Source organism: Poecile atricapillus, chromosome Z, assembly GCF_030490865.1.
Source record: "Poecile atricapillus isolate bPoeAtr1 chromosome Z, bPoeAtr1.hap1, whole genome shotgun sequence".
NCBI classification, from domain to species: domain Eukaryota; kingdom Metazoa; phylum Chordata; class Aves; order Passeriformes; family Paridae; genus Poecile; species Poecile atricapillus.
Genome location: NC_081289.1, coordinates 56,475,400 through 56,496,399, shown reverse-complemented (window position 1 = coordinate 56,496,399; position 21,000 = coordinate 56,475,400). Strand labels below are relative to the sequence as shown.

The following is a 21,000-nucleotide window of genomic DNA, read 5'->3' as shown; positions in this document are numbered from 1 at the left end:
ACAATCCTATCTTCGAGGCTACAGGATTAACACTTGGAGTACCAGGGGATGTGTGGGTACCTTCTGCAATGTTAGTGAATATTTTAGCTATCAAAAGCACTAATAGGTACATTTGGATTTGTTTGTTGAGGGGATCAAGGACAGAAATTTTTGCCCATTCCTTTCAGTAAAAGGTGGAACAATCTGTAGCTTGGCACTTCTTTCCCAGTTTCTTTACTAGCTATTCTAATGTGTGCAGCACATAGAAAATACAGAGCAAATTCTACAGTCAACTTTTATTTCCCTCTTGCAGTGTCAACATGTTGAGGAAACAAAGTGCTGCTTCTGAATTTCTGTATAGCTCAGAAGGAGGAAAACATCCAATAAAAATCTTGTTAAAAATAGTTGGCTATGTTGTTATGTGGGTAGGAGCATGAGGTTTTTGAGGGCTTTTTTATTGATTCAGTTGAATCACTGTCTGAAGGAAGCAAATTTAGACAAGACAGTAAAGGAACAAGTTTAGCCCTACTGTAGGGGGATACTGTTACAAGTTGTATGTGTGGTGTTTGAATTTTCTCAGTTAATTACCTCACTGAAATTAAACAGGAAAGGGCCTTCTGTTCTTTAACCTGCTAGAAGCCCTGATTTGTGAATGCATGTACCTCTTGTGTTCTTGAAACTGCAAGCTAAGAGAGTTTCAGATGCCTAAATACGAAGCTAGAACCGGAACACTTTGGTTGACTAAGGCTATCAAGTATGAAAAATGAGTTCATGAGAAGATTTCATGCTAAGAAGTGCTACTAAAGCTGGTTTATAATTGGAGGACTGGAGGGCTGATGTGAAGTAGCATGGCAGGGAGTTCTTCCTACTTCTGCTTTGCCAGCCTTTGTGCAGGGTAAGCATTGCTAGATGATGTTGAACTTTTTCTGTGTGTTCCTTTCTGAACTTGCTATTTTGGAGGAAAGAGAATAATGCCCATGTGCATGGGAAAAATACAGCTCTTCTTTGGCAGTACTTTTCTCAGTAGCAATGGCTGTCCTGTGTGTGCTGTGGGAGCAAGAAGACCTTGAGAGGAAGTAGGTGCTTAGACATGAGTAATGGCTAAATTCTAGGTTTGCAGTTTGTTCAGTGGTCTCAAAAATTCCTCTTTGGTTGCCCAGGTATCTTAAGAGTTGACAAAAGGGCTTCACCTTTACACACATGTATATATAAACAACTATTTTTAATGGCTCAGTGAATGGCAGGCTCCCTCGGACTAACAAAGATGCAGTAAGTACAAGAGTTACACTTGTGTGGAAAAAAGGTGCTTGAGGTAGAGATTCAGCCATCAAGGAGTTCTTTCAAGAAAATTTCAGAGGCAAAGTCTGATCTTGCTGGGTTATAAGGAGCATCAGACCCCTCTTTGTTTCTTCTAGCTCCAGCAATTTTCTTGGTAGTACTTGAAACAGGAGAATGAATCCCTGATTAAGACAGTCTCCTGGCAGATAAGAGAACAGAAATACATCCTAATCTCTCGTCTTTGAGTGCCTAAAAGCTGTGTCTCCCAGTGCATCTGAAAGAAGTGCACTGTTGTGTCTGAGATTTTCAGTATGTGATATATCTCAAAAGGGGCTCTTGTAAAGGCCTTTGAAGTAGCTGTAGGAGGGGAATTTGATTGGTTTCACATGTTCATGCCAAATCTCATGGTAAGTAGAATTTGAGGTTATGAGATACTGCAGTATACATATTATAGAACACTGTACATAATTGTCTGAATAGGATTTTTTTTGCCTGTGGCTTTTCAGCTTGGGATTGAATTTCCTTTTGTTCCCTGGCAAGTTCTGCTGACCACTTCTTTTTCATATGCACCTCCTCTAATCTTCAATGATCTTTTTCTCCTGGAGGAGCAGTGCTGTGTGTTGTACCTCTAAATGACTATGAGAATTTCCTGCTTGCCAAAATTGTTTAAAATTCACCTGTGGGTGAACAAACACAAAGACGATGCCTTATTACCTTGTGTAATTTCTTTAGGAAAGTAAACTTTAAAAAAAAAAAAAACCCAAAACACAGGTTGGAAAATTAAACTGCAAGAAATTTGGAAATGCATGGATGTAAATTGCTCAGATGGTTGCCAGAATTTGATCTGAATTGGCCCCTTTTCTTGCTGTTGGACATGGTAGAAAGAAGTACATACAGATTTGTGCACTTCAGTTCATTATCTGTGTAACAACAAGGTACATTCAGTCTTCTCTCAGAGGCTTCAATTATATTTCAAATATCATAGCACACACATACCTTCTGTGAATACATAGATGTACAAGGATAGTGTCTTTCACATGGATGAGCTAGGTCAGCCTGGAGTCCAAGGTATTTGACTAATTCCCAAAATATATGGACTTTTGCCCGTGCTAATGAGGAGGATGCTGCTAGCTGAGTACCCAGCCTTGTTTGTACTCTGGTGAGTCTAGAGACAGGTCTTCTGCATGGAAAATTTTACCTCCAGTGTAACCTAAGTAATCTAAGCACCTGAAAACAAGAGCGTAGAATTCCTGGGTAGGAAGGGATCTTCAAGATCTAATTCCAACCTTCCTGCAGTTGACAGAAACACCTGTCACAGGGTGCTCCAAGCTCCATTCAGACTGGCCCTGAACTCTCACAGGTATAGGGCATCCACAGCATCTTTGGGCAACCAAAGTTCCAGTGCCTCACCACCCTCACAGTAAAGAATTTTTTCCGGATATCTAATCCTAATCTACTGTCTCTTAGTTTGAAGCCATTCCCTCTAGTTGCGTTATTACTGCTATTACTAGCTGTTGTAAAATGTCCCTTTCCATGTTTTTTTTAGGCTCCTATCAGGTACTGGAAGGCTGCAATTAGGTCACCCCAAAGCCTTCTCTTTTCCAGGCTGAACAGCCACTATTGTCTCAGCCTTTCCTTAAAGGAGAGGTGCTGTAGCCATCTAACCATACTGGTGGCCTCTTCTGGACTCAGTCCAACAGGTCAGTGTCCTTCCTGTGCTGGGACCCCAGAGCTGGATGCAGCACTGCAGGTGCGGTGTCCCCAGAGCAGAGGGACAGAATCACTTCCCTTTCCCTGCTGCCCACACTGCTTTGGACGTAGCCCAGGACAGACTTGGCTTTCTGTGCTGCAAGTGCCGGGTCACGTCCAGCCTCTCATCCACCAGCACCCTCAAGTTCTCAGCAGGGCTGTTCTCAGCATGTGCCTTGATCCCCAGCCTGTATTGATGATGGGGGATTGCCCTGACCCAGGTCTAGCACCTGACGCTTACCAAACCTCATGAGATTCCCATGGGCCCACTTGTCCTAGAAGAAAACGGTGACAGACTTGCCTGTCATTGTGGCTGCCCCTTCTCTCATCTGGCCATGGAAGTATGGTTCCATGGATTCCCTGCAGAGGCTGGAGCTTGAAACAAACAGCTTGTTTTCTCCAAAGCTAAAGGTCAGTTAAAAACTGGTGCTAGTAAACATGAGTAAACTTCGAAGAAGATCTCTCCCCCCGTCCCCACCACTATCAGACATATAATTTAGTCAGTGGTGAGAATGGGATGAGGTTTTCTAAAATGTTACTTGATGGGAAAAAATACCATGTAGTGCTTCTGTCTAGGAGTCTATTCTTTAAACAAAACTTGCAGTTCATTATTTTGAAGAGGACTGTAGATAAGAGACAAGTTTTCAAATGCCAGCAGGCCTTAATGAAGCTTAGAACTTTAGATTGTATTTAGGGCCAGCTGATTCACTGCCAAAAGAACAAAGTGGTATTTTGCGCACAAGCCAGTTGAGAGCCAAGCCCAGAGCTGAGCATCAGAGTATTGGTACTCTCTCAGTGATGCTGTAGTTGAACAAGTATTTTCTCAGAGGGCAGTTGGTTTCAGCATCTCCACTTCATGCTGTTCCTCAAGTTTTGGTGCTGGAGTTCTTCCTGCAGCTGTTTGATCATCTGAACTAAAAATGCCTTGGTAGAGTGAGGAGGAAAAGAATTTTTTTTTAAACTGAGCCTGCTTTCCAGTCTGGTTTACTGCCTAAGTCAACAAGTAGTTAAACCCTTCTGTCAGAGACAGGACAGGATAAAAAGAGGTGTTGAGTTTACTTAAGCCCACAAAACTGACAGTCTGGAGTGAGGTGTCTGTGGGTTGGTGTGTCCCAGTCAGGTTGCAGGTCTCAAGGCAGGGGTTTCCTTCAGCTGTGCTGCTTTAGATCTGTCCACAGCACTTGTAAATTGTGTAAATACTGAAGCAGAAGAGCAGTTCAGCTTCACCTGCTATTCAAGCTTACTCTGACATCCATCCAGGTTTCCTTGACTTGACTCCTTGGAAGGCAAGAAGATCCCGGTTTTAGAATTGCATTGTGCCTTGTAGCAAAACCACTGGAGTGCTTATGTTGTCTGTGCAATCTTCTTGCATGGTTTTGAATGGTTTGTTTTAATGAACCTCTTGGACTGTGTGCAGTGTGTATTTTTTTTGTTTTAATGTTTTTTTTTAATGTTTGTTTTAATGAGGTATTTGCCTTGAAGCTCAGGATCTGTGGCCACAGCTGTGGGGCTCTCTTGGGTTCCATGGGGATTTTGCTCTAGAGACTACGCAGAAGCCAGGATCTTGGCCGCTCCACTTTGTTCTTGCCAAGCCTGCAGCTGTGATCTCCGGTTTGCTGGCTGATCATGAGCAGTGGACAGCAAGGAGGCACAAATTCCTGGAATCCCTCTACTGCATGGAGGGAGATGTGCCAGTGGACAGAATTACACTCGCTTCATACTGCCCAGGCAAATGCTCTTTTAAAGAAACATATTTTTTTCAAGCAAAGCTAGAAAGCAAATGGCTTTCTAGAAACCAGAATACAGAGCACTAATCCAACTGCAAGGGTCTGTTGTACTTGGTGAAGGAGGAGGCTTGGCATCACATCTGTGTGCTGAAGCATGCTGTTACCCAGATGCCAGCCAGTTTTTCTCCAGCCTTACCTGTCCGTAGGGCTGGAGCCAAACTTGTCTGTCCACTCCTCAGAGCAGGACTGCAAATGTATTCCATGAATAAGTTGTTCCGGATTGCTCTTTCTTTATTTAATAAAATAAAACAATGTTCACACGTACTATTAAATAGTTCAAATGAGGTAGCCCAAAATGCTGTAGTAAAGAAACAGCACTTTCTTTGAGTTCTTCAGTATTAGTGGGATGGCAGTGAGAATAAGCAGAATGAGCACTAGTCATTATTCAGTGTCTTGTGTAATCACGTCAGAGTACCACCCAAGTCCAATCACAGCACTCTGCCAGCTTCAGGGAGAACTTTGGACTTTTAAGATTCCTTCAACCCTATTGTTAAACTAAATGGAAACCATGTACTAAGGGTTTAGTGAAACTTAGTTTCACAGGCTTGTCACACAGATACTAGCTGACTGGTCATCTAACCCTGGCATATTTATTAATTTGTAGTCACATGATGCAGATAAAACAATATGTATAACTACAATTCCATTTTAGGACTGTGACTGCTTTCCTATTCTGTGCAGCAGTGAAGTCCTAGAAACAGATAATTCCTTAAAATCTGTCTAAAAACTGTCTTGATGTAGTTCATATGGACAGGACAGAACTATTGATTAAGTTGAGCAAGATTTTTGCTGTTGCGGAAACTGCGCTCTGGCTTTAGAGCCACCTCAAGAATCATACTGAAACAGACTAGTTTTACCTACTGCTGGAGGAGTTGCTGTTGGTTTGTTGTGGTTCTTTTAATGGCAGTAGAGTTGAAGAGGTGACATTTGTGCCTCTTCAGTTTGCTGCTTTTATTACTTCAACCTTTATTACAGACTATAGAGACACATTTTTTTTTTTCCCCTGACAGTTCTTGAGCAAATATTCTGGGTTATGTCATTAATTTTTAATTCTCTTCCATTTCTTTTTACTTCTTGCAGTTCTTGTGTGGTTGGTGAAAATAAGCCTACGCTACAGGAATGCAAGAGGAGCAACAGCCTGAGGTAGGATTTGGAGATGACATTTGTATCTCAGCACAGTTGTAGGGAAGGTCAAGACTTGAATCAGCCAGGTTCTTGCACTTATTCTTGGGCAAGTTCTGCAAAGTCTTAGGACTGAGAATGCCAGTGTGAAACCCCTTTTAAAACGGGTATGGAGAGCTGAGTGTTATTTTTCTTGATACCTTTAGGTTCTTTTCAGGTTCTCTTTCCCTCCAGTTGCAAAAGCTAAAATGGGTCTTTTCTATTATTCTACTTGCAAGTGAGGAATTGCATAAAATCGTTTAACCTATGAGATTAAACCTTTAGAAGGAAAAAGGTTTTGTAAGTAAATTACAGAAATTGATTATTAATGAATAATCTCATTGTACATGGCTGAAGTTCCTTGCCAGATTAAAGAGATGCTTTTTCTATCCTTTCTGTTCCTTCTCTTCTTCTTTCATATCTGTGTATCTCAAAACCTTTTTCTGGTATAATAGATGAAGCTCAGGAAATTTTTATCCTATGAAGTATAAGAATGTCAGTTCTTTTGTCCTGTTAATAAAAAAAAAGACAACAGATTCCTAATGTGGTGGCTTAGTGCTGTGCTCATTGCAGTGTTGTGATGTTGTGATGACAAAGCCAGCATAAGTGATGGGGTTAATTTCATGTGTTACAGATGGATAAATTTTTCCAAAATATTGTTGTGACTAGACTTAATGTATGGAAGCAGTACAGTCAAGCCATATGTTGTGATCGAAAGCTGAGCTGGTGGTAAATTAGATTTGTGAATGTAATTGCAGTTTGCAGTTGTCAATGAACAGACTTGCTGCGTAGTGAAAGGATGATGTGTTGCTGTTGAGTATTTTAAGCTTTGCACTGTAAAGCTGTTGTACTTTTTGAGTTTACTCCATGAAATGTATAATAAATTTTTCCTTGCCTTCAGTGGGGCCATGGTAAGACACTCAGGATTTATTTTCTCAAAATTCCTGATTAGCATAACGGAATGCAAGAAGAAAATAATTACTCTTGTAGAAAGCTCTTAACAACTGGATGTGCTTAATACAGCCTTGCTTTAAACATTACCAGGTTATGTACAAAGTCAATAAACCAGTCATTTTAGCTGAAAAGCTGACATCCATCAGGAGAGGTTGGCTGCCTGCTTGCTGACTCATCAATATTGTCTGTTCTTTGGAAAGTACTTAAAAGTTGATGGGTTCTCGTCCCATCTCTAACTCTTTGACTTAATGTTCAGAAATTTCAAATTCTTCCAATAATCATCCTGATAAAACTTTGAATTAAGATAGTTGTCTAAAAGTAGTTTATAATTTAGCTTTCCCTTACTCCTGAGTCTTTTCTGCACTAGCTCTGCCTCTCTGGCTTGAATGACATTAGCTGAATGACTGGAATTGTTTGAATTCTATTATAAGTTTTCAAACTTGCTGGCTAATTAAAAATAAGAAAGGTCTTTGTTAGCTAAAGACCTGTATCATATACTTCTAGTGATAATATCTAAGAGTCAGTCTTGGGGAATCTTTTCAATTGCCTTCTGTTCCTTTAGAAAGCAAAACTCGACAGATGCCTTATATCTTTTTGACTTTGATTTCTGATATGGATAAAGTCACCACGCACATGAACTTTCTAAGATTTGATGTACATATTGTGTAATTTCCTTATTCCAACAAATATTTGGCCTGACTCTTCTAGAATGGATGTGTTTAGTCTTGTGAGTACTGATTAACTTTGTCAGACTCCTGACAGACTAATTCTGACTGGTAGTTGAGTCAAGTGGTATTAAATAATCAGTGCACATTTTAGTTTTCAACACAGAAAGTGCTGTGGTAGTGTTAGAGATAAATTTGGGTTTTTTATATGGAATCCCATTTATTTTATAGCTCCATGTCGGGTATAAATATTATCTCTTAAAGTAGGCATGAAGTAATTAGTTTTTAATATGTTCTTTCTCACACTCAGGCAGTTAGGGAAAAATAGTTGTAAAACCACAGATGTTTTTGAACTGTGACACTGCTTAAATTATTTACTTGCTTGAATATTATCAGTAGGCTCAAACTGAGTAAACTCACAAAGGAAAAGATGTATTAAAACATTCCATTATAATTCCTAGCCTCCTTTTGAATTTGTTTCATACAGGCTGCTGCAGATCCAATGTCGTCCTCTGATGCACCAGAAGATGGCCCAAAGGAAACATCAAGTGTATCACAGAATATCTGTATGTTTCTGGTTTGACTGGGGAGGGTGTACCGTACTGGAAGGGTATTAAACTAAATGTCCTTGCCTTTTCCTTACCTAAAAAGGTCAGGGCTGTTAGCAAAGAAGGGAGATGCTAATGAAGTCATAGCTGATTTAATCTGTTCTTGATTTGTTTCAAGGCCAGGTCGTGTAAATCAAATCTAGAAAGAGCAATCACATATTGATTGTCAGTTTGCTGATCCCATACTTTGAAAAGTAAATATGTTTAGATTTAATAGATACACTCAGCTATTATTTTAAGCTCAGTTATTGCTTTCTAAGCCAGTGATGCATAAGCATGTGTTTGCTTTGACAGTCTGGCATCTAGTGATACAATGTTGTCCTAAGTGGAATGCTTTTGCCCATGCTAGCATGAAAATGTTTTGGCAAGCCTGCGAGATGTGGCAATAGAGGTATTCCAACCAAAACTGTCTTGTGAAGCCCAGGAAGAGTATATTTTCTTACCTGTTACTGGTAGGATCAGATAATGACAAGCATTTCTTAAGAGGAAAACCACAAAAGCTTCTTAGGATTTGCTTTATGTATATTGATACGCTGTTGTGATATTAAGTATACAGTGCTCATATATAACAATAGGAACATTCAGATTGTGCTTTTTGGCAAAGAATGGCTCTGATCCACCTTAGGGCAAATTAGTATATAACAGCAACACTGCTGAATAACTCCTAGGGATCTCAGCTTTCATGGGAGCAAACAGAGCCTGGACTAAAGCTATGGGAGGTGTATGCAGACCTAAAGAAGCAGATTAATTTTTTATGTTGCTTTTTTCTCCAGATATAGAAGTTGGTTCAATAAAAACCATAGCTTCTCCTGAGAATGTTTTCCTTAATTGTGTCCTTAAATTACAACATTTGGTACTGTACCATTACCGCATTTTCTCTTCACATGAAACGTTATTCAGTCCAATTCTGAATATATGTGTAAGGTGAAAGCTTGAAAAATAAGTAGTAATTACACCCTTTAAGGGTTACCAAATATGTAAAAACCACTTTGAGCTGGGGGAATCTGAGCCATAAATGGCTTTAGGCTAGGAAAGTATTTGAGACAGGTATTAGACACACTTCCCCTTGTACTGTATTCTCCATTAGGCATCCACTTTTGACCAAAGGAGAAGGTGGGATATTTGCTTAGGTGGCTTTTTGTTGATCTGCTATGGCTGCTTTTATAATTATGTGACTGACAATGCTACAAATGCAACAGCCTTACCTCTTCTTCCTTTTTCAGTCATGTTTTCCTTACCTCCTCCTTAGCATCACCAGCTGTTGTGGCAGCAACATTGTCATAGCTCAGACAGTACTGATTGCAGCACACCATGTTCTTGGGTATTGACCATGAAGTGGTATGCTGCTAAAATGCTAAGAGGGATGTTGAGGAGTTGCTTTTGGTTTTTTGGTTTTGGTTTTCTCTTTTTATTTGTTTGGTTTTTTTTAATTTGGTGGGGTTTTTGTTTGCTTGTTTTTGGTTTGGGTTTGGTTTTTTTTTACAGAAAGTCTTACAAGATTAGTATTTGTGGGACAGAACTGGGGCCAGGGCCACACAGTTCAACCAGGTTAATAAAATGAATGTGTGGTAGGAAGCTGTAACTTATCTGCATCTTTGACATCCTGCCTACAAACTGTTCACTAATCTTTTTTTTTTTTTCCCCCTGGGCTTATGATCCTATTCCAGGCTTCTGGAGACCACTTGAGACCTCTGCTAACTTGTGCAGCAGCTTGCCAGAGAAAGAGAGTTGGTTGGAAACAAAACTCTGCTTTCCTGCTTGATCCTTTTTTTTTCTAAGATGCATTACAGCTTAAAGATTACTCATTCAAAGCAACTTTAATTTCCCATTGATGTAGAGTTAAAGGTTCTCTGTCTCAGTCAATGAAGCTATCTGGCATTTAATGAGCAACTGTGGTGGAGTTGATAGATCCTCCTATTCTCCACACAGCAAGCTTGACATAGAGGAGCTAAACTCACATTGTACCATTTTGATCTTAAATAGTTGTTGGACCTAGGGAAGAATGATTGGATTCCTGACCTAAATACCTCTTGAGGTTTAATTTTCCTTTGTGTACTGATCCCTGGTGTGTTAATCACAGAAAAGGCTACGGTTGGTGCTGTAGGGATCCTATTTGTGCCAATATGTGCAGGTGCCTTTGCCATCATATTCACACCAGTGTCCATGTGTTGCAATCATTTATATAGATAAGAATCCCAAAATGGAACACTTTGGGTTTAGAATTTTAAAAATGCCTTTTTTATTTTCTTTTTTTTTTTTTTTTCTCTAATTTAGTGTAAACCTTTTCTAAGTATTCTTTGCTTCTCTGTCCACCTCACCTGCCACACAGCTTCTCTCTTTCCCTTACTGAACTGCGTGGACAACCTGTCCCAGTGTCCACAGGGTAGGATACCTGGACTGAGACCCATGCTTGGAGGCAGCCTCTCCAGTGATGGCACTCTCAATGATGTAGCTTCAGAATTGAATGTAAGATTACAGTGGTAAATCAATGGCCTTTTAGCTCTGCTCTGCTGTTTAGTGGTGACATTTTTATTTTCTGTCTTACTTACCTGCACTTTGTATCATGTGTGCTTTTCTTTTCTATTTTTCTTTACATTTATAGCTGATGCAGATGCATTTAAAATTCTCCTGGAGATGAAGTTGAAGAAGAGGCAGAAAAGGCCTGCTTTACCAAGCACTGTGACTGAGCTTGACACTGAGGATGGTTCTAAAGTGTATGTGGTTGGAACAGCTCACTTCAGTGACAGCAGCAAAAAGGATGTAGTAAAGGTAAATACTCAGTGTGGGCCCTTCAGCAGCATTTTATAATGTTTCAGCTGAGCTCTACGTAGCATGAAGTCCAGCTCTCTGACTTAGTTCTGTGCTGTAACCTTCTGGCTCTATTTTTTCTAGTTGGCTGTTGGAGGGCTAACAGCACTATGGGATCAGAGGCAGACATGTTACAGTTATAAATTTTGATGCAATTCGTTGCTCTCCCAACTCAAATAGTTTTATTTGCCTTTCAGTAAAAAAGGCAGATACAGTGCCAGTGTTGAAAGTAGAAATCTCGCTAGTGAAGCTTATGTTGCTTGGATCATATATGGCTGTAAAACAATGCCACACAAAACTTGGATTCCATTCTTAGGCTGCAAATAGGTCTGAAGCCCTAGTAAAAGTAGGAACTATTTCAAGTACCTCCTGCAAACTCTGCAGTTTAGAGTGGCTTTATTCAGGAGCTAGAGGGGGACGAATATTGTAAGAATCAGGGTTGACAATTCTGCACAAAGTGTATTCTAACTCAGACTGCAAAATGCCACAGAGTAAAGTAAAATTAATTTTGTGATTGTGAAAAATTTAATGTGAAGTGTTTCTTCCCATCTCACTTTCCCAGCGATATGTTCACCATTATCCTGTCCTAAAATACCCAGTAATTAAGACATTTTACTGTCACCTTCCTTAATAATTTTGTCAATGCATAGTTATTTGGAGAACTCTTATTTACTATTCTACTGATTTTTAAACTGAAAATTATTATTGAAATGTGCTTTTAAGGTCCCTTTTCTCTTTAAAATGTTGATATTGGCTGCATTTCTGTTAATTCTGTTCTAAAGCAATATAAATAAATTCATCTTTTTCAGACAATACAAGAAGTGCAGCCTGATGTAGTTGTGGTGGAACTGTGCCAGTACAGAGTTTCTATGTTAAAGATGGATGAAAAGACATTATTAAAAGAAGCCAAAGAAATAAATCTGGAAAAACTTCAACAAGCTATAAAGCAGGTATGATTCCTACAGTGAGAATTAAAGGTTTATGCTAAGAGCAATTTGTCAAATTGCAATCATAACCAATGTTCCCACCATCTGGGAACCTAATGCTGTTGATGTAGGTGAGAATACCATAACAGTGGCAAAACTAGGTTTGTGAGATTTTTCTGTTTTCAGATGGAGCATTGAGGACTTTCTTTTCACAATGGGATTGGTTGGGCGAATTTTTTACCTTAACAGGAATCCTCCTGCATTTAACAGCTGCTCCATTTGCAGAACACAAGTCTAACTTTGCAATTGTAATGCTCTGCTAATATATTTAAATGTGATTATTATTCCTGCAATCTGCATCTGTATCACAACTATTTAAAGGACACTTAATTTTGGTATTTTCTGTTTAGCTGCATTCCTTCTTCATCCTGGTGTGTTGTTCTTTTAATTCCTACCTATTCACTTGTCTTTTGAGTAGTTTCTAATTGACAAATAGGCCCTGAAGGGGAATTCTGAAAAATTTTGGCTAAAAAGTGTGGGATTCTATTCATATTATAACTACTCTGGCAGTTTGATGTGGACATAGCGGGATGTGTGTGCAAAAAAAAAAAGTCCTGTATTTTTTCAGTTCCACCTAGCTAACTTGCATTTAAGTAATTTTAAGCTAGGCACAGTTAAACAACACAAAGTTGACTTAAAAATGACAGGATACTTGATTAGAATGGCAGTGCGTGGTCAATAGTACAAAGAGTGTCAGTGTCTTGGATGAAGAAATTCATAGATTGTTATTTTGATTGTGTGGTAACTGTATATTGGAATTGCTTTATTGATGTAATTGGGGAATTTCCAGGACTGCGCCCCTGATGGGAATGTAATCTACATGGATGCAGAAGCACTTGCAGTGTCTTGGGGCTGTGCAGTGTGTATGCTCACACAGGGTCTCAGAGCAGGCTTTCTGACATGCAGAGTTAGGCAATAATGCATCTTTCCTGTTTTCTTTATTTATGCCCTATCAAAGGAAAAGACACTGCAAAACACTTGCGTATTGCATGAATTGCTGCATCTATCTGTTTATCTTGGGTAAGGTGGATTATTCTGATGCGTGTAGCCAAAATGCATGTTTACAACAGCTGGAACCGCATAGCTAGGGGGCTTCTGACCTTGTGAACGGGCACAGAAACTTTCTTATGTCAACGCTAAGTGCAACATTTTGTGTTGTGTTAAGGGGAAAAGGACAGTGAAAACAAAATAGCAGACTTCATTTTCTCTGTGATGTAAATTCATGTTGGCAGCTTTGCAGTTACCACTTCCTACCAGGGCATGAAGTGATCTTGTGTGCAGACAGTAGAAAACTCAGACTCTATTGGCTCCAAAGCCAGAGAATACTGTGAGGATCCTTCCTATTCTTGCAGTTCAGTATTAGTCTCCTTTTACTTTATTTGCAGGAATAATGCAAATAATAAAATATGAACACTGGGCCTTTTAAAGAATGTATTTTTCTATGGTCTCAACCAAAAAATCCTCCAACCTCTCCTGTTTGAAACACTAACAGCATGGATTATATAGGGAAAACCAGGAAGAACAGTCCAACTGTGTCAGGCCAAATTATAGTGTCTTTGTTTTTCTCTGATAAAAATCAGACCAGTTTATAAGTTGCTCAGTTATGCCTTAGTTGCCTCCTCTCATTGAAATGGACAGGCCCAAAAGCTACATTAAAAGTCAAAACTGCTTTCAGCTTTCATCCTTGAGTTTGGAAATGAGGAAGAAAAACACAAATGGTGTCTTTTTATAATCACTTACTTACATTAGTATTAAGCACTAAAATTTGATTTCATTGCTCTTAATTGAAGCTGGAAGCTGAGCAGAATGTTGGCATGAAACATACATATTTGCAATGGGTCACTGCTATCCACAGCTTATCAAGTAACTGCTGCAGGTTAAAACCAGACTTCCTTTAGCTCCTCCTTGAATTTCAAAACCCTTACAGTTGTTTGCAATGGAGTACCTGTTTGCTTTCCATTAAGCAAAGCAACATGGTGCAGAACTGGTATCTTGCTCAAATGTGGATAACCTGGAGATGTACAGTACTGATATGACCGGTTCTCTTATCTTCTCCCTGGCTTCCTGGTTCCACTATCCCTTCTGTGTCCATTTCATGGCCCTGTGGTAGTTTGAGTAGGGCTCGGTTTTTGCTACATCATCTCCCGGCGGCTGTAAGATTGTTACTCTTGGCACAGTGGAGGCCTTGAGAAACCTTGCTCTCCGAACAGAATAGAAAGTGAGCTAGTGACAGTGGAATTACAGTTCAGCCTCTTTCTGTCTGAAGTTACCTGTGCAGAAATAGATTGTAATGTTGGTTCTGGTTAGTGAAAAAAGCTCATCTTTTGCACTGTGTGATACAGCTGTGCATGTTTAGGTAACCCACAGGGATAGTCCTCTTAAATAAAACAGAACATGAATTGATAGATGATAGGCACATCCATAAGGACAGGAGCAGGCTGCTGTTCACTTGCTACCTTCACTTGTGCTTTGAAATCTAACTACCAGTGGTCTTGCAGCAGTAGGAAAACCAGTTCCAGGCTCCAGGTGTCAAGGCTGTGCTGCCTTCCTTCATGGGAATTAAGGTTTTTACAAGAATTGCAAATGAAGGTACACGTGGCTTGTTTCTGCTCTTGGTGCTGGATCAGTGACTTGTTATGCAGTCAAAGAGTAGCTCCAAGGCCCCCTGCATAGGCTGTGTTCCCATACATAGTGTAAGTGTTCTTTGCCTGGGTATTGCTCTCTCCTCCTGCCCTTTTCACTGTCTCTGTGCTAGTTGTGTGTCCAGTAATGTATCTTCCCTCAGTCATCCTTTCCCAAGCTTCATGAGTATTTAGTGTGTTTAATCTCTTCTCATATGTTTGGTATTTCTTTGCACATTTTCTAGTCGAAGAATCTTGTTTTCAAGGCAGGAGTCTGCTAAAAACTGTACAGCAGTGCTTTCATGTTCCGTTATTGTTCCTTTCCCGGTAATCTCTTACTCTTCTTGCTTTCTGACTGCTATTGAACATTGAGCTGAAAAACTTGGGGGTTTGCTTTCTCTTTCCTGTGTGCTAATAGATTTGCATCCCTCTGCCTGTGCAGTTAAATTTCTTTATACTTGTGCATCGCTACGTTTATTTATGGCTGTTGCATCTAACCTACGAAATTATGGCCATCCACTTGGGATTTAATGTTCTTTTGTGGTCAGCTTTCCTTTATACAGCACTGAGTAATACTAGAGTACAGATAATAACCTCCTGTACTGTTTTGCTCTCATCATTTTTTGTACATTTTTCTCTTTATCCCTTGACAGTATCTGGCTGGCCAGTTATTGCTGGTTGCTGCTACATACAGCTGCTTTATCTCCTTCATGCTAAATAAATATGGCAGGCATTAAGTTTCATGCAGAAAAATTTCCAAATTTTTGGAAATTTGAAAATTTCCAAATTTCACTTGGAAACACTTCAAAGATGCATCCCTCTGTTAGCCAGCAGTACAAATCACAGTGTTAAAATACAACTTCAGGTGCATAAATCCTGAAGGAGAGATCAGCCAGTGATTAGCCTCAGGCTGCATTACCCTAGTTCTTGGAGGGGGTTGTGAGTATCTTTTTTGAACTTCTGGATTGCTTCGTTGCGCAGGCACTTTAACTGGATCTCAGGGATGCTGTGAAAACACTTTTTCTCCTGTTTCTTCTTTGGCTCTCCCCAGAAGCCCAGGACTTGACTTTCTTCCATGTTTGTTAGTTTATAGTATGATAAAACAAATAATCAATTTGCTTTGAAAATTACCCTTCTTTTTTGCCGGTTGTGGTCCTCAGTGACTCTTGAGTCCATTTAATGGCACAAACCCACCCACAGCCTTTGGAGAGATCACACAAGCATTGGATCTGGGTCTGACTGGGTGGGTCATTGGAGCAAGGAATGGAGACCAGGACCTTTCTCTGGTAACTTCCAGCAGTTATATTAAGTCAGGCTTAATATGATGTAACCTTATCTTCAGCTGCATGAAGCTGATACAGCAGGAAATTAGCCTTTGTCAAGAGACAGTGCCCTTTTTGGCAGAATGTGACTGATGCCACATTGGAGGAGATGTGTAACCAAGGTGCAAGTTATGCTTTGGGACAGGTAGTGTTGATTCATTGAGTCCTAATCATAAAAGTAACAGAGCTGGACAGAAGTGATGGATTTGAGATGTTCTTTTCATTCTTTTTGTAAAATGTCAGAAAAGGAAAATTTTGCTTAAGTATACATAAGAGAATTCTTTTCTTTTTCAAGAATAGAGCTTTGATTTTAAGTCCAGTTCAAAAAAGCAATAGAGAGCCTTCAATCTTCTTGTGAAACTGACTTGTACTCAGGACTGTGAGGTCTCTTTAAGATCCTGTGTGCTGAAATCATACACTGCGATTTCTTGTACAGTGTTAGATTCTCTGTGTTTCTGCATCTCACCAGTCCTCAGCCTAGTGTTTTTCATGATTGTAGACATGTCTGGGATTAGACCACTGGCTACTGACTTCAGTACTTCTAGGATGTGGCATTCACTGTACATTTAATGGAATATGCTCCTGTGGTCCCTTTATTTTTTTGTATCCAGATAGGTCAAGAAAAATTAAATACACAGTATGAACTATTTAACCATTAAGTTATTCAGACACTCTCTTTAAGCAGACAGTGTAAACATAGACTAAAACAAGTTTGGCTATCCTTTATTTTCTCAACCTGCTGTAGATTTTTGTTGAAAGGCAGAATTAGCCGCACAGCTAGGTAAACTGATAAAAACTGAAATATGGGATGTATTGATCAGTGATTTGGGTCCAAAATGCAGCTTCAGTGCTGTTTCTTCATTAAAATAATGAATGTTTTTTTCACTTCTGTGAACAGTGTATTCTTCAGCCTGTTGACTTTTTTTTACATGTTTTTCTCCCTCTTCTGCTAGAACGGAGTCATGTCTGGATTGATGCAAATGCTGCTTTTGAAGGTTTCTGCTCACATCACAGAACAGCTGGGAATGGCCCCAGGAGGAGAATTCAGGGAGGCTTTCAAAGAGGTGCGAACTTGAAATGGCTTTTCTGAGGTCAGATTACTGGCCTTTTGCTTCCAGAGTTGAACTCAATAAAACCATTTTGTTATTGCCTAGAAAAGAGCACTCTGGCCATAGCTCTGCTGAAGCCAGTGAAGTAGTAAAAACCATTTTTGACTTCAAACTTTAAGGTACAAAGATTTGGAGACGTAAGTGGTAGGAAAGCAATTCCAAAAAGGCTTCAAATGATAAGGCTTCTTCCTGATGATATTTCTGAAGACATTCGTTTTCATTAATAACTTAGTTTCTTTTAAATAATTGGTTTTGAATTCTGAATATTGATCTTGGTCCCACTGTTGGTGGTGTCAGGATTTCAAGCTGTGAAAACCAGCTCTAAAGGATTAATGACATCTGACACATTCCATTCATCTACAAAGACTGGGCAAGTGAAATATCTGACTGGTATGTTAGTCCTAAACATCACTTTTTGTACTACTGCCAACAGTGATACCTGAAACTAAACAGTAACTGTGTTTTACACTAATCTTTTTCTTTTTTTTTTTTTTTTCTGGGAATGCTAGGATGGTGTTTTCTGTGTATGTATCCATTTTGCAGAATGTATCTTGCTATTTTTATGCAAATTATGTACTAGTAAGGAAATATGAGAGAACATTGGTGGTAAAAAGTCTGGAATAATTTGGTGTATTTATCCTTAATAAAAAGAAAAATTCTTCAAGGCTTATTTTCTTGAGCATTCTAGACCAGAATGAAACCTTTTAAGTGTTTCCCATTTTAAGTGGGAAAGGAAAAAAATTAGCTCTGTCCTATTCTAAAGCGATTGCTGGAAATTTTAAAACATCTATGCATATGAAAGAATTTTCTAGAAATTCAGTACTGTGCTAAAATTTGTCAGCATGAGCATACAGCCAAGTCTCACATTGTCACGCGGTATCTGGCATCAGTTCTTGTCTCATAAGCTCTTCTTTAGTATATTTTACCATGCCCAGCTGTAAGGTTGATGATCCTGACAAATACTAGGTGAAAGCAAAATGATGACAGTCAGTTCACCTCAGACTTTTTTCAGATCCAGGCAGATATTGAGCCCCATTGTCACCTTATGTAGTAATAACTTCTGCTTTAGTACAAGTAACCTCAAGGGTGTGGCATTACAATTTAATACTTTTTACTGTAATACCTACTGCATTGTGTAGTGGATTTATTCCTTTATGAAGTAATGTAGTAGTGTTCTGTAAATTTTATTTACTGCAAAGGCAAAATATTTTTTTATGTTGGATTATGACACTACTTGCTCTTTTTTAAAATACCTTGTATAACACAGTAAATCCTTAACATTCATTAATAAGAATGTGACGTGCTGCAGTATGAAACGTTGACTAGTTATTTGGATCTTCTCTTTCAGGCCAGTAAAGTACCTTTCTGTAAATTCCACCTCGGTGACCGACCCATCCCTGTTACGTTTAAGAGAGCAATTGCTGCACTTTCCTTCTGGCAAAAAGTCAAGCTTGCTTGGGGCCTTTGCTTCTTATCTGACCCCATCAGGTATGAATAAGCACTCCTTATGTTTTCGGTGGCTTATTCAGTTCTTCGGTTTGACTTTAGTATGAGGATACCCAGCCTGATGCAATGAAATTTGACATTAGTGAGAAGGATGAATACAGATTATCCTGCAATAATATGTATTTTTGAAGTGAAAGCTGTCTTTCTGATCTTGTGTTAGGTTGTGGGAACTGACAATGGTCAAATAAGAGATTTTTATGCTTCAGGCATCGATTTGAGCCCGTGTGAAACCAAGTCACATAACTTTCTCAGACTGGCCTGAGAAAGTGTGGCCTGAGAAATCATAGGAATCAAAACAGTTCTTAGAGAAGGAAAACAATCCTTGCAGGTGTTTTGATCCTTGTTGTTTCCTTGCAAGAAACAGTCAAGGGGTGTTTTTCCTAACTGTCCAATGATAGTGATGTGTTGGTTTGATGACCAATGAGAGTTTTACCTCTCGGACCCTCTTGGACCTGTCTATAAAAGAAAATCAGGAATACTAAAACTTGCTCTCTTGTGCAACCCAGTTAGAGAGTCTATGTCGTGCTTCTGTGACTGTTCCTAATATAACACAACATCAAATGTTGTCTTTCACTGCATTGCTTCTGGGTGAAGTGTAAGATTAGGTGCTGAGGAATTCCTAGTATACTTTAAAAATTTCCTTTAAATTATTATTTTATTATTTTATTATTTTTATGCAGAAAATCTTTCCCACCACTGTGTGTGGATATTGTAAATAAGAGAAAGGCCTCAGTACAATAATTTGTATATTCTGAAGAGTTCTACATCCAGCCATTGTGAGATTCCATGGAAAACGGAGTAATAATTCAACATCAAAATTGTCAGTCTGTTGATGTTTCTGGGTCTGTTGAAAGCTAGCATTTCTCCTTTAGCTTGCCCTGCTGACATTTGTAGTGTTCTTCTCGTCTTGGAAACTAAAGAAAGCCTGTTTGACATCAGTCTTTACTAGACAGTGATGCCAAACCAGATAATTTCATTGCTGCAAGCTATGACCCACAGCTAAAGATGCTAACAGAAGGGTTTATAGCACCTATGAGAAGAATAAAAGCTCATTACATTTACTCCTGCAGTTCTTATTTTGCATTTTCTGCCCATTTGCTATTCTTCTGTTCTGGGAATTGGTTTATAACTTTGTCTTCCCTTCTAAAGACCTGTGATTGACACTAGGAACCTACAGATGTCTTTCCATGCCCTCAGACTGTGCATTATAGTGTGCCTTTTTTGTTCCTCAAGTAGAGTCTCTGAGTGTTCAGTGATCAGATCTGCTACCTCAGAAGAGGTGTGTGAGGCTCTTCAAAGCTTATCAATACACAATGAAAGTGGGGCACCACTTTCTCCTGCCTTTGAAGCCCTAGTGGTTTTGCTGAGTTGTTGTCAGCTTTTAAAGTGGGAAGGGAGAAAATCCAGTTGACTTGGCTAAAGGCAAGTGACTGCTTTTCTTTCCCTTTCTTTCTCTGTAGAGGCATTGTTAGGTATCAAGTTTTGCAGGTTTATGGAGATTATTTTCTTTCTGGAGAGGAAAACTGGGGGAGGAGAACTGTAGACTGTACTTAGGTATTGTTTTCTTTTCATTAGTTTGTCTGTGTTGACCTTTAAAAGTGTAACAGATACTAAGAAAACTTACCTTTCTTTCAGTAAGGATGATGTGGAGAAGTGCAAACAGAAGGATTTACTGGAACAGATGATGGCAGAAATGATTGGAGAATTCCCTGATCTTCATCGAACTATTGTCTCCGAACGAGATGTTTACTTGACCTACATGCTGAAGCAAGCAGCAAAGCAGATAGAACTACCTCGAGCTTCAGAAAGTAATTGTTTTAAAGCAGAGATTATAACCAGCAAGGTGTACTTTGTGTACTGGTCAAAAATTCAGTTCTCAGGAAATCTGGGATGCTCTCTTCATGAATGCCACATGTCACATAGGATACAATGCTTAAAAAATTAAAAGGGATATTACTCTTCTGTAATGTACTCTATGTGTTGAAACCACATAGAACAATAGACTCTAAATTATGTTTCCTTTCTCATTGTGCTATTTAAAACTGGAAAGTACTAATTAGCCAGACAACTATTTCAAAAGGCTGGTAGGACAGCGCAGTATGGGACAGTCTATCTCACTTGCCCCGTTATCTCACCAAATTAATTGTTGTCACTGGCTGCTGAGGGACTCATTTATTGTTAAGTTAATTCTCTAATTTCAGTACTCTTCATGGGTTTTTTTTTTATACTTAAAAATTTGGCTGCTAGGAACTTTGGTGATCTGGCAGTAATACTCATATGTGACTGCTGTGTCAGCGAAGTATAGGCATATGGAAAAATAGTATTTGTCTAATCTTTGGAGTATTCTGCTGCCATATGTGATCTGCATGCCTTTCCTATAGATATAAGCTTACTGAAGTTTGTTACCTCTCACTTTTAAGAAGATAGTGTTTGTCATCACTTTAGTGCAGAACTTCTGTTGTAATTG

General features: G+C 39.2%; 1 protein-coding gene across 6 annotated transcripts in view; it reads left to right on the top strand.

Annotated features, from left to right (window-relative positions):
- LOC131573128 (traB domain-containing protein-like) overlaps positions 1-21,000 on the top strand; it is a 33,322-nt gene that overhangs the window by 5,471 nt on the left and 6,851 nt on the right. For 3 of the 6 annotated variants that reach the window (XM_058826746.1, XM_058826745.1, XM_058826747.1), the window contains exons 2-8: positions 5,874-5,936; positions 8,061-8,139; positions 10,784-10,950; positions 11,799-11,939; positions 16,872-16,982; positions 18,376-18,515; positions 20,169-20,341. In XM_058826746.1, coding sequence (XP_058682729.1) covers positions 5,913-5,936; positions 8,061-8,139; positions 10,784-10,950; positions 11,799-11,939; positions 16,872-16,982; positions 18,376-18,515; positions 20,169-20,341 — 835 coding nt within the window. In that variant the 5' untranslated portion in view covers positions 5,874-5,912. Of the gene's footprint in view, positions 1-5,873; positions 5,937-8,060; positions 10,648-10,783; positions 10,951-11,798; positions 11,940-16,871; positions 16,983-18,375; positions 18,516-20,168; positions 20,342-21,000 lie in introns of those variants that run through there. The other 3 variants (XM_058826750.1, XM_058826749.1, XM_058826751.1) reach the window with 3 other exon arrangements.